The 15,416-nt window shown below is 31.8% G+C and overlaps 1 protein-coding gene and 1 long non-coding RNA gene across 3 annotated transcripts in view; one reads left to right on the forward strand and one right to left on the reverse strand.

Moving 5' to 3' along the window:
• LOC114941637 (sushi, von Willebrand factor type A, EGF and pentraxin domain-containing protein 1) overlaps positions 1 to 8,958 on the forward strand; it is a 31,019-nt gene extending 22,061 nt beyond the window's left edge. The window contains exons 4-11 of one of the 2 annotated variants that reach the window (XM_029316679.2): positions 1,489 to 1,718; positions 1,841 to 2,052; positions 2,690 to 2,904; positions 3,338 to 3,541; positions 3,627 to 3,743; positions 3,863 to 4,147; positions 4,377 to 4,863; positions 7,453 to 8,958. In XM_029316679.2, coding sequence (XP_029172512.2) covers positions 1,489 to 1,718; positions 1,841 to 2,052; positions 2,690 to 2,904; positions 3,338 to 3,541; positions 3,627 to 3,743; positions 3,863 to 4,147; positions 4,377 to 4,863; positions 7,453 to 7,852 — 2,150 coding nt within the window. In that variant the 3' untranslated portion in view covers positions 7,853 to 8,958. Of the gene's footprint in view, positions 1 to 1,488; positions 1,719 to 1,840; positions 2,053 to 2,689; positions 2,905 to 3,337; positions 3,542 to 3,626; positions 3,744 to 3,862; positions 4,148 to 4,373; positions 4,864 to 7,452 lie in introns of both variants that reach the window. The other variant, XM_029316678.2, reaches the window with a different exon arrangement.
• A 3,252-nt stretch (positions 8,959 to 12,210) lies between these two features.
• LOC114941710 (uncharacterized) lies at positions 12,211 to 15,028 on the reverse strand. The gene is made up of 7 exons (XR_003821690.2): positions 14,693 to 15,028; positions 14,162 to 14,289; positions 13,532 to 13,622; positions 13,234 to 13,318; positions 12,930 to 13,012; positions 12,658 to 12,736; positions 12,211 to 12,467 (listed from the first exon to the last, which is right to left on the reverse strand). It is a non-coding gene; the product is annotated as an uncharacterized LOC114941710 (long non-coding RNA).
• Positions 15,029 to 15,416: the final 388 nt, after the last annotated feature.

Genomic DNA, 15,416 nt, shown 5'->3' on the forward strand with positions numbered 1-15,416 from the left:
CGAAAGAGCAACTTTCACGTTACGCTTCAGCGGTGAAAAAGAATCACATCGTTCAATTTCAATAATAAATTTCTACACTATTGATGTTCACGTACGTTTTAAGAAATTAAACGAAATAAAAAGTGCTTGTTGTAGACGTATCTGATATGACACTTTAAAAATTTCAGCATATTAATATTTTTTTGAGCAATTTTTAGAAACACAAAAGATTTCGCTGAATTTTTAAAAGCTTACAAATAAAAAACAAAACTATGCACTTGAGCGGAAAATAATTTCTCAATCACTATATTCTATTAAATTTTAGTAAAAAAAAATTAAACTGAGTTTATTTCTGTAACATGAAATGCTAAAGGATCGACATATGTAATCAAATAATTAATAGCGTGATTAGCAATCAATACATGTGATTAATGATAATTCGTGTCTAGACACACACAGTCTCCCTCGCTTTCTTGCGTGCGCGTGACACTTAGCGAAAAACACGTTAGTCTCTTAATTTTTTCCCGATGTTAGAATTTCTCTTTTATCTTACATTACTCCTCGCTCATGCGCTACATGTTCACGCACTCATTAAAGGCGAGAATAGCGGCTCGCACGTGCAATAAGAAAGTCGGTACGTATATGTACGTGCTGCGTGTACGTATCTTTCAAATGCGAGTTTTACTGAACGAGAAACTGTCGCGCTAGTTCAAATCTGATAATGATTGCAAGAACAAAAATGAAAAGCATATAATTGCGAGATTTACAACTACAAAACGGACAGCGGTTTGCCCATAACCAGTCATAGTTGGGATATTTTCGGGGTCACAAAATGTAGTGCTCGCACGCCGCATTGCTCGAGATGATTTTATCTGTCCAAATACTGATGTGCTTGTAATTAACTCCACCGCACACGACATTCTATCCTTTAAATTAAATTATAAATAATAATCTCTACGAATCAATCTAACGATTCTCGATTTACATTAATTCGAGTAAATATAGTGCAATTAAAATCTATTACCTATATTTAAACGGCATTATATTACATATATATTTGTTCATCTAAATTTGATTTGAGTAAGAGCTATATTTTAATCATTATTATATAGCTATAGTTTAATGATTATTGTAGAGCTATATTTTAATCATTATTATCATATAATTTAATCATTATATATTAACCATTATTATTATTATATTATCATTATATTTTTTATATCTTAAACGTTTACCATTAATCTGGACACAAATAGTCTAGAAACTTATTGTAATTATATCATTATATCATTTAATCTATAATTTTCTTAATTCTTTTCTAAAGAGACGTACATTCTATATTAACTTACGTATATTTTAATTTATAAAATAATCCAAATTAGTATTTTACTATATGCTATATAAAATATATAAATAATTTTGCGACAATATTTTTTATATTTAAAATGTTTGAAATAAAAACATTTTAGCAATGAATCTTAACAAGTAAATCATTGAATCAATTTATAGGTGACGATGTTCCCGGTACTATCATCGTTCGAGTCGGTAATAATCGTCCAGATTTAGGAACAAATCCTATTTGCAATCGATTCACCGGAACTTTAGAGGAAGGACAGCCTCTTTTCTTACCTTGCAACCCGCCGATGCCTGGTGCCTTTGTCTCGGTGCATCTGGAAACTGCATCTGGCGATATTCCCGTGCAGTTATCTTTATGCGAGGCATTCGTTTACACTGATCAGGTATATATTCAGCAGTTGTATAATAATATAATAAAAATTATAGTTCTAAATATTTTTAAAAAATCCTCCAATCTCTTTTTTCTTTGTTATATAATTATTTATTTCATGAAAAATGAATGCAGGCTTTGCCGATTGAAAGATGTCCTCAATTCCGGGACCAGCCACCAGGATCAACAGCAACTTACAATGGCAAGTGTTACATATTTTACAACCGTCACCCACTGATATTCAGAGAAGCTTTGGCTTTCTGCCGTGCACGAGGTGGTACTCTCGTGGATGAGAGCAATCCTGCTCTACAAGGATTCATTTCGTGGGAACTATGGAGACGGCATAGGTAATACGATGTAGAAGAATTAATTAATTTAAAAAATACGGTTTAAATAATTTTTTCAAAAAAACTAAGATATGTTCAGTAGCATTAATACAACTAGCTGATATAAAAAAAATTTCATTATTACCTTGTTCTATTTTATTACTCTTATAATAATGATTAAAATATAGCTCTTACTTGCTTATCAAATTTAAATTTCTTTTTGAAACTTTCGGAATATAAAGCCATTTAAAATTATATAATTTAAATGTTTGTTTAATTGATGTCATTATCAAGAGGGAGAGCAAATTTAAAAATATACTTTTATCATATCTATATATTTTTACAAGAATTTCTAGTAGACTGTGAGAGAGCATAAGTTCTAATTCAAATACGTACATTTATGAAGCATTAATTATTTAACTAATAAAAATACTAAGGTATGACAAATTCAACAATTTATTATCTGAACAATTTAAAAAATTATCGTAATATGCGCGCATAAATCAAAGCTAAAAAAATTCTTGCACATTAATATGTTAGAGAATGTAATATTTCTCAGAAGATAATAGATTAAATAAAATAATTAAATTAATTAATTAAAATTAGATATTAGAAAGAGAGAGAAAATAATAAGAAATTTTATTTGTTGTCAATGAAGGAGCGACACATCCAGTCAATATTGGATGGGCGCAGTTAGAGATCAGAAAGATCGGACATTATGGAGATGGACCGGAAGTGGCGAGGAAGTGTCCGTCTCGTTTTGGAGTTTACCACAAGGTTCGGAAGAGGATTGCGCTCGATATGACGGAAGCAGAGGCTGGCTTTGGTCTGATACACCTTGCACAGCGCGACTCAATTTTATCTGTCAGCATCGTATGTATCGTTTTTCTTACAATACTTCTGTAGTTTTATCTCTTTTTTTAACAACGCTTCATGAAAGATATTTGAATCTTATATCTATATTTAATAAAATTATAAAATTATACAACGATAAAAATTTTCTTTGCAACATGTGATTTCAAAATAATATATGATGTGAAAATCTAAGATTATAGATTTCGTATATTGAGAAATAGAAAGTTCTAGTGAAAAAAATTACTGTAATTCATCTATTGATTAAATTTTCCTAAAATACGAAATATTCTTTTAAAATATAAATTTTCTCTTGTTTGCATTTAAATTCTTTATCCAATCCATTGCTACGTTAAATGTTGTTAAGCTTGTACTACCTTAATAAAAATTATTATATATATATATATATATTGATTAAAATAATAATAATTATATATTGTTTTGCTCTTTTTAGAACCACAAGCTTGCGGCAGACCTGAGCAGCCGCCAAATTCAACGATGGCAGTAACCACCACGTCAACCAAGACTCCTGGCAGCGTATACGAAGTCGGTGCGTCAGTGGAGTACAGTTGTAATGTGGGTAGCCTTCTAATTGGACCGGCGACCCGTACTTGCCTCGACACCGGTTTTTACAACGAGTTTCCGCCAGTGTGCAAAAGTAAGAAATATACGACTGTTGTGCAACTGTACTCAAACGAAATCATTGAACGTAACTCACGTAAATCGCGCCCTGATCGTTTTAGATATCGAATGCGGTTATCCCGCAAGCATAAAACATGGTGGTTACACGCTCATCAATAACACCGTCAATTATCTCAGCCAAGTGCTTTATTCTTGCGAGGAAGGATACGAAATGACCGGTAAGCATCATCGAATTGATCGCAAGTCGATACTTTCAATTACGCACAGTGTGTTAAAAAGAGACAAACATTTATATATATAGATAAAAAATATTTATAAAGCTAATCTGCAATTGCAGGACGCGCCCGATTGACTTGTGATATCGACGAGCGTTGGAATGGACCGCCGCCGCGATGCGAGCCGATTCTTTGCGATCCACCGGCCATAGTTGCGCATAGTTATGTGCAAATAGACGAAATCGATGAAAGCGAAAGTGTCTCGTTGAAAAACAATCTCAATAGAAGTCTGCTAGTTGGTAGCATCGTCACCTATACGTGCGAGAAGGGTTATCGACTCGTTGGTTTCCGACAAATACTCTGCTTAGCTACCGGATTATATGATCACGTCGCACCCACTTGCATAGGTATTTAATAATTTAAATGTAATTAAAATGTTATTAAAGTAAACTCTACTTGAAATTAATTGGAGACTGATTTTATTAATATTTTATTTCCACAAGGTTTAGTTTGCGAAAAATCCTTTTTTTTTTTCAATCGCTTATAAAATCGAAAATTATTGAATGCCTCAATATTTTTACTGTGTGACACCTTATGTCAGACCCTGTAATATATAGGAATTCTCTTTCTTAGCAGAGGAAGCGCGGACAACCGTGAGTATTCCTACTCGAGGAACGATACGACCGTCGACGCCGAAAGTTCGGCCATATCTCACCCCTAGAATTCGAACTACGACGAGCGCGGCAACGATTACCACTAGTACAACTTCTTTGCCAGCTAGAAAGGTACCTAACGCCGCGGAACTTCCAGCTACAGTGCGGGAGACGATCTCGAAAAGGCCGAGTATCGGGTTGAATAAACCCGGGTTACCATCATCGGTACTCAATGACGCCGGTAGCGATCATCCGCAAGACAACGAGATATCCGGAAGCGGGGTGGATCACGCTCAAGCGGGGATCGGGGCGGCTATTCCGGAACCTTCCGGCCCCTTCCGGGTAGACGATCAACCTAGTGGTGCGCATCAGGCCAAGTTGAACCTAGGTGCCGTGATCGCCTTAGGAGTGTTCGGCGGCTTTGTGTTCCTCGCCGCGGTGATCACGACGGTGGTTATACTCATACGCAGGTAAAAAAAAATAACGTTTTATCAAACCACTTTGAGCGATGATCCAACTTCGAGGATCATTGCCCGCGCCTCCGCGAATCTTTACTATCTTTCTGATGATATAACGCACTCTGATATACATAGACGATGTTCGACCGGATTGTACATTGTAATGCTTACTTTGTATTTGTTTGATCTACTTTCTATTTTCTGTTCATGTATCACTCTATCTTCTTCCTAACTTGTAATACGAACATATATGCTGTACTGTATTTCTCCTCTCATAGAGGATAATTTCGCTTGTATGATGAAGTCGCGTGTACATGTCTCTTGGATAACGAGTTTTCTAACATCCCGCAGTATACCATCGCGGATAAAACCGTGCAGAGATAACAGTACTATTTCGTCCCTTCATTCATTGATCATAAGCTTCCTGTAATTTAGCCTGTAATTTAACTCGAACTTACTTTAACATATAGATTACGCTTTGCAAAGGAGACGTATTTTTTCCCTGATCGATCCGTAATGATTTCATTTAAATTATTAATTTATCGTTAATTAAGCCTATGATTCTCAACATAAATCGCGGCCACTCAAAGATTTTGTCTTGTACATACAAATATCAAAGTAAATTTTTTAACGCGAAATAGCCAAAATTTCCTTTTAATTGACAATGATTACAAGCGTAAATGATTAGCGTAGCCGCAAATACGAATGAAAATAACTCGAACAGTGGTCATGACTGGAGAAAAAGTTGAGAAACACTGGTGTAAACCCCTTGCGAGACCTAACATGTAACGTAAGAGAGAGATGCGCGCGAATCTCGTAGATTGTCTAGTCCGCCACGACGACGATTAACACTGAGTCAATTTATGGGTTGCGATAATTAGTGGCAACGGCAGCGTCAGAGGAAGGCGCCGCAGGGGGCTCGGTGGGGTTGGTGCGCTGAGGGGTGGCGGTAGTGGTGGCCTTGGGAGGGGTGACACCGGAATGCCCTCGCGTTGGTATACGCTACTCGCGCTGCCCTTCCCCGACCAGCACCTGGGGCGCCGCGACCTCACGGCTCGCCGCGGTAGCGATCATCCCTATTCCTTCAGCCTGTCGGCGGCTCATCGTGCCGGCTACTTCTCAAACCCTTCTCTGTAGATTGCCATCGTCGCCCCTCCCTCTCGCCGCGGAAAAAGAAAGAGAGAGAGAAAGAACCGCTCCCTTAACAAAGCCCGCAACCACTACTACCACCCCAACCCTCCACGCAACCACCGCCCACCAACACATCAACTATCATCACGTACCACCACCAACTACCACGCGCCACCCTTCGCGAGTGATACTAGTCAAGGTAAACGAGAGCAAGGTTTTCTACTGTGTGCACTTTCTTTTAGAGATAGTTGGTTTTGCCATCACGTCGCATCACGTCACATATCACGCCTACGAAATAGAAGATGCCTTGGTAGTGCGTTGCACGCACGCAGACGCACCTAAACTATACCCCATTCCAATAGAAAAATAAAATCTCATCGCGTATTCAATAATTCTAGAAAGCAGTCATATGTTCTGAATAGCTTCTCAAATATGATTTCAAATAATCTTGTAAATCTTTGATAAGTTAAAGTAATTCAAACATTTATTTTAAATTAAGTAAAATATGTAAATGCTCTCGTAAGTCAAAATAAATATAGGGAATCAAATGGCAATTCGAACCAAGCGCGGTAATTAAAGTTTATATGTGTGATTGAATAACAAATAAATGTGCTTCAATTACCGCTATGCTTTCATTGCCATTTTGACTCCTTATATCTATTTAAAATATATATGTATATTAAAGAAAAATTATTTAAAATTAAAAAATTAAATTGGAAACATTTTTACAAAACCTTATAGCTAATTGTATTCTTTGAAAAATCATTTTATTTTTTTTTTCTCATTTTAATAATATAAAGTGAGACAAAATCGACTGCGATTCTAGAAATCCTGAATATCGCGCTGCACAGAGAAATCGCGACAGAATATAATTATGTACATGTATCGTGCTCTTTTTCTCGCTTGAACACTTTACATTAACTGCATTATTGTCTCCAAGATTGCACTGATGTATTAATTATTGGATATCTGTGTTATATATTATCTCTTGATAATATATAATGAGTTTTTCACGAGTTTTTCAATATATCTTTTAGAACTGCTATGTTAGTATATATAGTACTCATTCTCTTTTCTGTCTATTTATCTTCAACTTTTTTGTTAGAAAATTGCTTCAGGCTATGTAGTAAGAGATATATATTTAAAATTTTTACTTATATTTAATATACAATATAAAAGTGCACTCGCAGGCGGATCAGCATTTACATTTTATTCACTCTAATAGAACGTATAAATTTTATTCCTACAAAATGCATGTCACTGTGAACTGTATATGTGAATGGATAATAATTCACGAAAAATCGGAACGATTATTTTTCTATTACACATAACACGCTTTGCCTATATCTTTTTCATCATACGCAAATATGTGTTTAGTGCTATATAATAGAAATTACATGTAATTAAAATGTGACAATCTGAAATTGAGCAAAAAATAACTTTATAATATAACGTTTAATCTTTATTTAGAAACCGCGGAAGAAGCAGTAAACATTATCGTCATCGTGCATCGCCCGATTGTAACACCGTTGCCAGTTTCGATAGCAGTTCGTCGGAAAGTCGAGGAGGTCTGAATCGTTATTATCGTCAAGCCTGGGAAAATCTACACGAGACCGCCGGTCATAAGACCAGCCATCCGCCGCTTCGTCGTAAGGAGACCCTGGATGAACCAGGGTACCGAGAGAACTTTCGCGGTAACAACAACACTGAGCGCGATGGCTCGGAATTAGTCGTCAGTGATGTCGCCGCTTATCCATCAAGTAAGCACGCAAGCATCTCCGATAAGAAGCGTCATCATCACCATCATCATCATCATCATGGCAACGCGACACCTGATTGGAGACAATCACAGTCTCACCACCGATACTAAATGGAAGATAAAATTATGAAACATAAAAAATTTTATCATTAAAGCGCTACATTATTCGCTACATCGTCATCTACAATTATGTGAATAATGATTTCTAGAAAATGTAGAGAGAGAGAAAGAAAGAGAGAGAGAGAGACTATATAGTGAATGGTTTCACAATGTTTCTTACGCGGGTCAACAAATCTTCCTTAAATGAGGGAGCACAGCGAATCTTCTACTAATAAGTAGTGTCTAGATAACAAAATTGAAAAATAGATCCTACGTATATTATTCTATTATGTTATTTATCATAATTTTATTTTATATATACGCGAAATGTGTACATATTATATACATTGTAACACTTAAGAAAAAAAACGATGGATTATTACTCATCGTAAGGAGGGTAGTATAAGCTGGTCAGAAGATATGCCAAAAAGCACAAAAGTAATATAAAATAACGCGATCAAACGAACATATAGTAATTTAACGCTTAAAGGTAAGTTATTGTAAGATTGAAGATTTATATGTAGTTTCTTACACGTTTGAAAAGCTTTATCTAACGAGAAAAATCGGATTGGCAAAATTTATATATGTGTTATGGGTACCTTGGCCTCACTTTAAACTGGATTACTGTTTCCAGAAAAACGGAATACTGTATGTAAGTATCATTAAGGAAAGGCCGATGTTATCCATTTAAGAGTAAAACCAATATTATAATCACTGTTGTGCGTGTCTATGCAAATAAACGCGAAAACACGAAGACACATCACAACTATGTATTTGAATGCCTGTCGTGGATCGCTGTTATACCTCCAATACATGCTACTTTCTCGATCGAGAGTTTGTATTATATAAATACATTCGTATGATAACATTTAATTATAGTTACTATATATGGAGCATATCTATTAAGTTCATTGAATTAATATACATATAATGCAATTTTTGCATATCTTTTTATTTATTGACTGAGATAATCACATGCGTGAAATTTGTTGTATATGTATTTCCATGATTTTATTTATCGCAATAAAATATATAGTGCCATTTGAGGCAAACTTGTTTAATCTATTGTAAATCTATTGTAAAAGCATTTTTGTCACTCAAACATGATACATAATAAATAATCTTAGCGCGTATTCATTTCGTCAATAGATTTAATATCATATTGTATAAAAATTTAGATTAAAGATATTTATATAAATATATGCAATTAATTTCAAAAAATTATTAAAAAATTAAAATTTAACATTAAAGCAATTAATTGAAATTATAATTAATTAAATTGTAAATAAAAATTGTCAAATTATTAAAATTCACAGAGTGAGAAAAGGGTTACTTAAGAAAAATACTTTTCAAATTTTAACTTTAAAGACAAATATCTCGATAAAATGCGTTATAGCTCACTTTTACCGAAACACCCTGCATAAAAAGTAAAAGTCAAAGTAAAAATGAGCAATCTCTTGTGGCTATGTGAAACAGGTAAAAATTTAATTCCATAAGTTCTTATAAAACTTTTATCTGTAATGCACCTTTATCAAGTCTTACTTGTTTTTAAAATTAAAATTTGAAAAATATTTGTCTTAAATAACTCTTATGTCACTGTAAATTTTAATAATTTAACCATTTTCACAATTTAATTAATTATAATTTCAATTTCTTTTATGTGAAATTTCAATAATATTTTGAAATTAATTGGAATATTTTATTTTTTTCTAAAAATAAATTTTATTATATTTACTCTAAAAATAAGTTAAAATTTTTTTTATTTGCCTGTAGATAAATTCAACGTTTATTATTATTTATATTTTATTTTTATATTTACTTCTGTAATATTATAATCGTCTTAATATTCTCAAACATTTAATTTTTCAAAACGACCTGATAATCCTAACAATCCTACGCTATTTGCTGGAAACCAGTGGGAAACTGCAATCGCCGAGATTTGGAGAAACGTGTCTTAATCGCATGCCCTAATCACTTGTCCTAATCGTGTGCCTAATCGAATGCATTGATTAGGTTCTATTACTTATTGTTAGATAAAATATAAAATATGTAGAACGTTATCTCTTGTATACTGTTAAAAGTTTCAAATGTAGATCTCGCTAAGAATTTTGGACAGTACAGTTCTTTTCTTTCTTTCTCGTTTAAGAAAGAAAAATGTATTTCCAGAATCAATCACTGGGCGATACGGGACTTGCACACACTAAACAACCTTCAATTTGCGCAATTATGATGTTAAGGATATATGCATGCCAAGGATCTCGACAACTCACGTGTTTCAAGCTATTACACAAAAATTGTGACAACACGAATGCCAATCTACGAAAATATGTTAATTAATATGCCCAATACTTTTAACAACGTTTCCTAATTTTACGATTGAAGCCCGTTTTACGCAAGAATCACACTTGATTCTCATTTAACAAATCGGGATAACATACGAGTGTAATGTCATTAATTCCTGATAAAAAGTTTTTCATATATAATTATATATAACAATATAAAATTATATAGAAATATATAAAATTCTACATAAGTTTAATAACCCTAACAGCACACATATCTCGAAGACGTTCGGAGAATATCCCGAGTATGTTCGAATGTTCTCTGGATATCTTGGATATTCTCAGAATGTTTTTCGGATATGGTGTGTTATTAGGGAAGTTATATGTAAGTATATATAATTTTATGGATTTATTATATAATTATATAATAAGAGCCATGGAAATAAAATTATATAACTATAATATATAACTTAATATAGAATTTTATATATTTCTATATAATTTTATATTGTTATATATGATATTATATATAAAACATTTTTCATCGGGTTAATATTATTGTACAATATTATTATATAATAATATTGTGTGATCAACGTTATTATATAATAATATTGACCGTCTAGGGTCTGCTTTATAATTTCAATTAATTTATTTCAATTAATTTAAGATGACATTAATGCATGTTTTTTAATGCAATATGCAATAATGCTATATTGGGTAATACTAAATTATGTGAAATATCGCATTTCTTGCAATTGTCACCCTCCCGAAATTGTAATACAAATTTTAATCAGGTTGAATTTAAGATGACATTAATGCATGCTTTTTAATGCAATATGCTATGTTGAGTAATACTAAATTATGTCAAATATAACAATCTATGATCTAGATCTATATTTACCATCTACATTTACACACAATCTACTCTCTACCGTTATTTCCTAATAAAATAATAATTAATCACTCACCAACTGATGAGCAACAGCGGAGTTAGCACTGCATCGTTGACCTATAACATACAAATAAATCGAAATTATAGCAACAAATAAAATCGAAATTATAGCAGCGCTTTGCATAATTAATATTTTAAAAAATAGTGTGTCCATTAAATTTTATATTAAATGTGTACAATTATCAGTAGATTGTAATTGAGTAACTTTATAAGTTTTAATTTATTAATTAATTTATTTTGTTTTATAAATTTTATAAAGATTATATATAATAAACTTTTATTCTTATCAAAAATATTTCTCTCTAATTCTCTTTTGTTTAAATTATTCTAATATAGAAATAGAATACTGTAACACATATCCAATTTATAACAAGTATTATGCAATATTACAAATTACAATACTCACCCCAGAGTTGCTCCGCTGACGCCTGATACCTCCTATAGGCCTGCTCCTCCTCTCAGGTCGAGTTGATCAGAATTGTTCGTTCATTGTTTACAGTCAATTTCCGAAACACGCGTGAAATACTTTGAAAGGCACTCCCGCACTAAACGCGCGACACTTCAAACGAAACTCCCGCACTTTCGGCAAAAATTCCGCACTAAACGCGCGATTCTTTCAACGGCATTTCCGCACTAACAATAAAACAAGCAATATTTTTTTATACCTATTTCTAAATAGCATTATTATTTTCTCGCATTAAAATTATTTTATTATTTTAATATTTTTATGACGCGTTAATTATTACGAGAATTTAATAATAAATCAGTGTAACCGACCAATTTCAAAGTAAGGAAAAATTAAATAACATATAATGCGTACTAGAATTTGTATTAAAAGTTGTAAAATATTGTCGTAAATTATTATCGTAAATTATTATTGTCGCAAAACTTTAATTACTGTTCTTTTAATTTATTTCCTATAATCGCGATAAGATACTCGCAAAATATCTTTTAGATCTCACATTATTTTACACAATTTTGTTTTAACTACGTAATCAACATATACTATGTATCATAACATAAATAAATAGATTACAAAACAGTAATATAATATCAATATATTATAACAATAAGTAATTATGTAAATTATAATTATATAATCAATTATATAAAAATTTATAATCACACACAATTATCATAATTATTAGATTAAATATACTACGTATATGTATAATAAAATGTTTTTCGTATTTCTTTTAAACAGAAATATTCTTAATCTATCTATTTATTTGTAATCCATTCATTTTGAGGTAACGGAAACTATCTACCAATCTACAATCTACAATCTAGCTACCATCTACAATCTAATCTCTACACCGTTACCTCGTAATAAAATAATTTATTACTCATCGGTCGATGCGCAACAGTGGAGTTACGAAACCACGCTGATCTGGAAAATGAAAATAAAATCCAAATTATAGCAACACCATCAGTAATTAATATTTCAGTAAATTATTATTGTGTGTATGTGCATTGAATATTATATTTTTTACGCGCGTACAATATTCAGCAGAAGTATGATTAAAGCATTTTATGAATTTTAATTTAATACAATTAATAGATAAATAATAAATTCTCACCTCAAGGTTGCTCCATCAATGCCCGATGCCTCTCCCAGGCCTCCTCCTCCTCTCAGGTTGTCAATTGTATTCAAATTATCTGTAAAATAAAAATTAAATGTCTCAAATTATAGCAGCGTCTCAAATAATAAACAAATAAAAAAAAATTATTCATTAAATTCAATGTATAATTATTATATGCATTAAATTTTATATTTATATGTACAATAAAAATACTAATAATAATTTATTTATTTTATAATTTTTTAATTTAATAATAGAAAAATAAATACCTCAAAACAGCTTCATCTATGTTTCATGCCTCTCCCAAGACTTTCTCCTCCTCTATAAGATTATCAATATCTTCAACAAAGATCTGTAAGATAGAAATTAAATTCACATTGTGTGTGTGTGTGTAAGATTGCCTAAAATAGTTAATAAATAAAAAAATTATTATTTATTGAAATCAAAATTGTAATAATTCTATATTTACAATTTTATATTCAGCATACAATTATAATAATTAAATAAAAAAATTCTAACAATTAAATTTTATACATTTTGATTTAATTTAAATAATAAACAAATAATAAATACCCAAAAATTATTCCATCTGCGCTTTATATGTCTCTTTTAGATCTCATCCTTATACAGAATTGTTAATATTTTCAGCAAAATTGATCTGTAAAATAAAAATTAAATCAATATTGTAAGAGTGTCTAAAATAATTAACATGTAAAAAAAATAATAATTATATATATATGCATTCTTTTTACTTGATGCGTACGCAATAATAAACACAAACAAGTATATATTTAATTTTATTATACAATATATATTTAATATATACACGTTTATTAATAAATTATTTAATATAATTAACAATAATAAATACCTAGAAATTTCTCCTCCGACATTCGGACCATTTCTTTTGCGGCTTTCAAACTTTTGAGTCCTTTTATTGCTACATTGTTACGTTTTTTGATCTATAACATAGAAAAATTAATTATTCTAAAACTTTAACGCACTTAATTACGTTACTTTTTTTGTTCGCAATGCGCGGCGACACGACGTCCGGATTATAACTAAAGATGAGTAATGTGTACGATAATATTGCAATACCATTGGCAATATGAGAACCGCTGTCATAATCAACCTACGATTTTTACAAAAATTACGAACCTATAATTCGTTGCGTAATGATACTTTGACACGATGATGAGAATTAAAGTACGATCGGAAACATATTAGAATACGATCGAGAATGTCGAAAAACTCCGAAAATTTTCGCGCCGAAAGCACCCGGTAATTCTCCCGATCCGTCCTTGTAAACTTATAAACAAATAAACTTTCAGCGGCTCGAATTGGAGCTAATATCGCGCGGTTTGGAAGGACGAATATTGAGCGAGATTTACGACCGACGAGATCAATCTGGCGCGTACTATCGCGATCACGATATCGATACATGCAACGTGATCGGATTTACATGATAATTAAAGACGTAAAGACATTAATTAATACTCACGCTTGTATTTTTGGCGGACCGGCGACGAAGAGCGCGCGAACGTTGGTCGTGAACGATGAGAAATGAAAAAGTACACCAGAGGGCAGCAACATTCAAGATTGTGTTCGGAAGATGGTAGGTGACCAGCACTGGATTACGGCGGGAAAATAATGTGGGTAAAGCGCGCGAAGTTAGGTACGGTCTCTTACAATATCTAGATAGTTAATTCGCACATATGGCCAATTTTCAACAAATCCGGTTCGATGAACTATCGGTTAAAATAAACAGACTGGTCGAAACAAGCAGTCATGTCTATGAATATCATGAATACTTTCATGTTTGTTAGCCATTCCGCTATTTTTAATTATCGATATTGATAAAATTGATCATTATATATAACCTACGCGGTCGACAATATATGTATATACATTGTCGACCGAATGGTTTTAAAAGATGATTATTTAATGTAAAACAAGTATCATACATATAGATATCATGAGAAATATACACTTGTAATTATTTAAATTAATTCGTATCGCAATCAGTACTTACTTTACGAATAATTAGTCCTGAATTCTTGTCCACTAATTACTGACCACACTATTCTGCTATGCGTCTCGAAAGTGCCATTAATCTTGCTCGACTCTCGACCTCGACGCACGAGAATCGATACTAGCAATCGATATTGCTCTTACGAGATATTCGTAGATACCAACCAACTTTGCAAGCGTGCGAACAGCAGAAATTTCAAATTATGAATGATAATATAAACATTATATTTATATATTATGCGGTCAAAAATTATAAAAATATGATTTTAATACATCACAATTGATTATTGTAAATATGTATATATTCTAAAATAATGATTCTTATATATAAATAGTAATAGATAAATGTTCTAACATCTAAAATTAATATTTTTTGACAGAAATTAGCTAATTAAAGAATAAATTTGTTAATTAATTTATAAATAATAATATATTATAAAAATTAAAATAATATGATATAATGATATAATATGATATAAATAATATAATACTTTAAACTCCATTAATATTTTTTGACATATATCAGCTGATTTGTGTAAAAAAAATATAAATCGAAGCTAAAGTATTACATTACGTTATTTATAACATATTATTATTAAAAATATTTTGACGTCAATATAATTTTTTATTAATTTTATAATTCTTAATTTTTAAATCTTCCCGCTCATTATTCTGCCGCTCGTGATTGGTTCCGCCGCGTCGTTGCGCGACCAATGAAAAGCAGA

This window comes from Nylanderia fulva, unplaced genomic scaffold, assembly GCF_048542155.1.
Source record: "Nylanderia fulva isolate GAGA-0341 unplaced genomic scaffold, ASM4854215v1 Scaffold5, whole genome shotgun sequence".
NCBI lineage: Eukaryota > Metazoa > Arthropoda > Insecta > Hymenoptera > Formicidae > Nylanderia > Nylanderia fulva.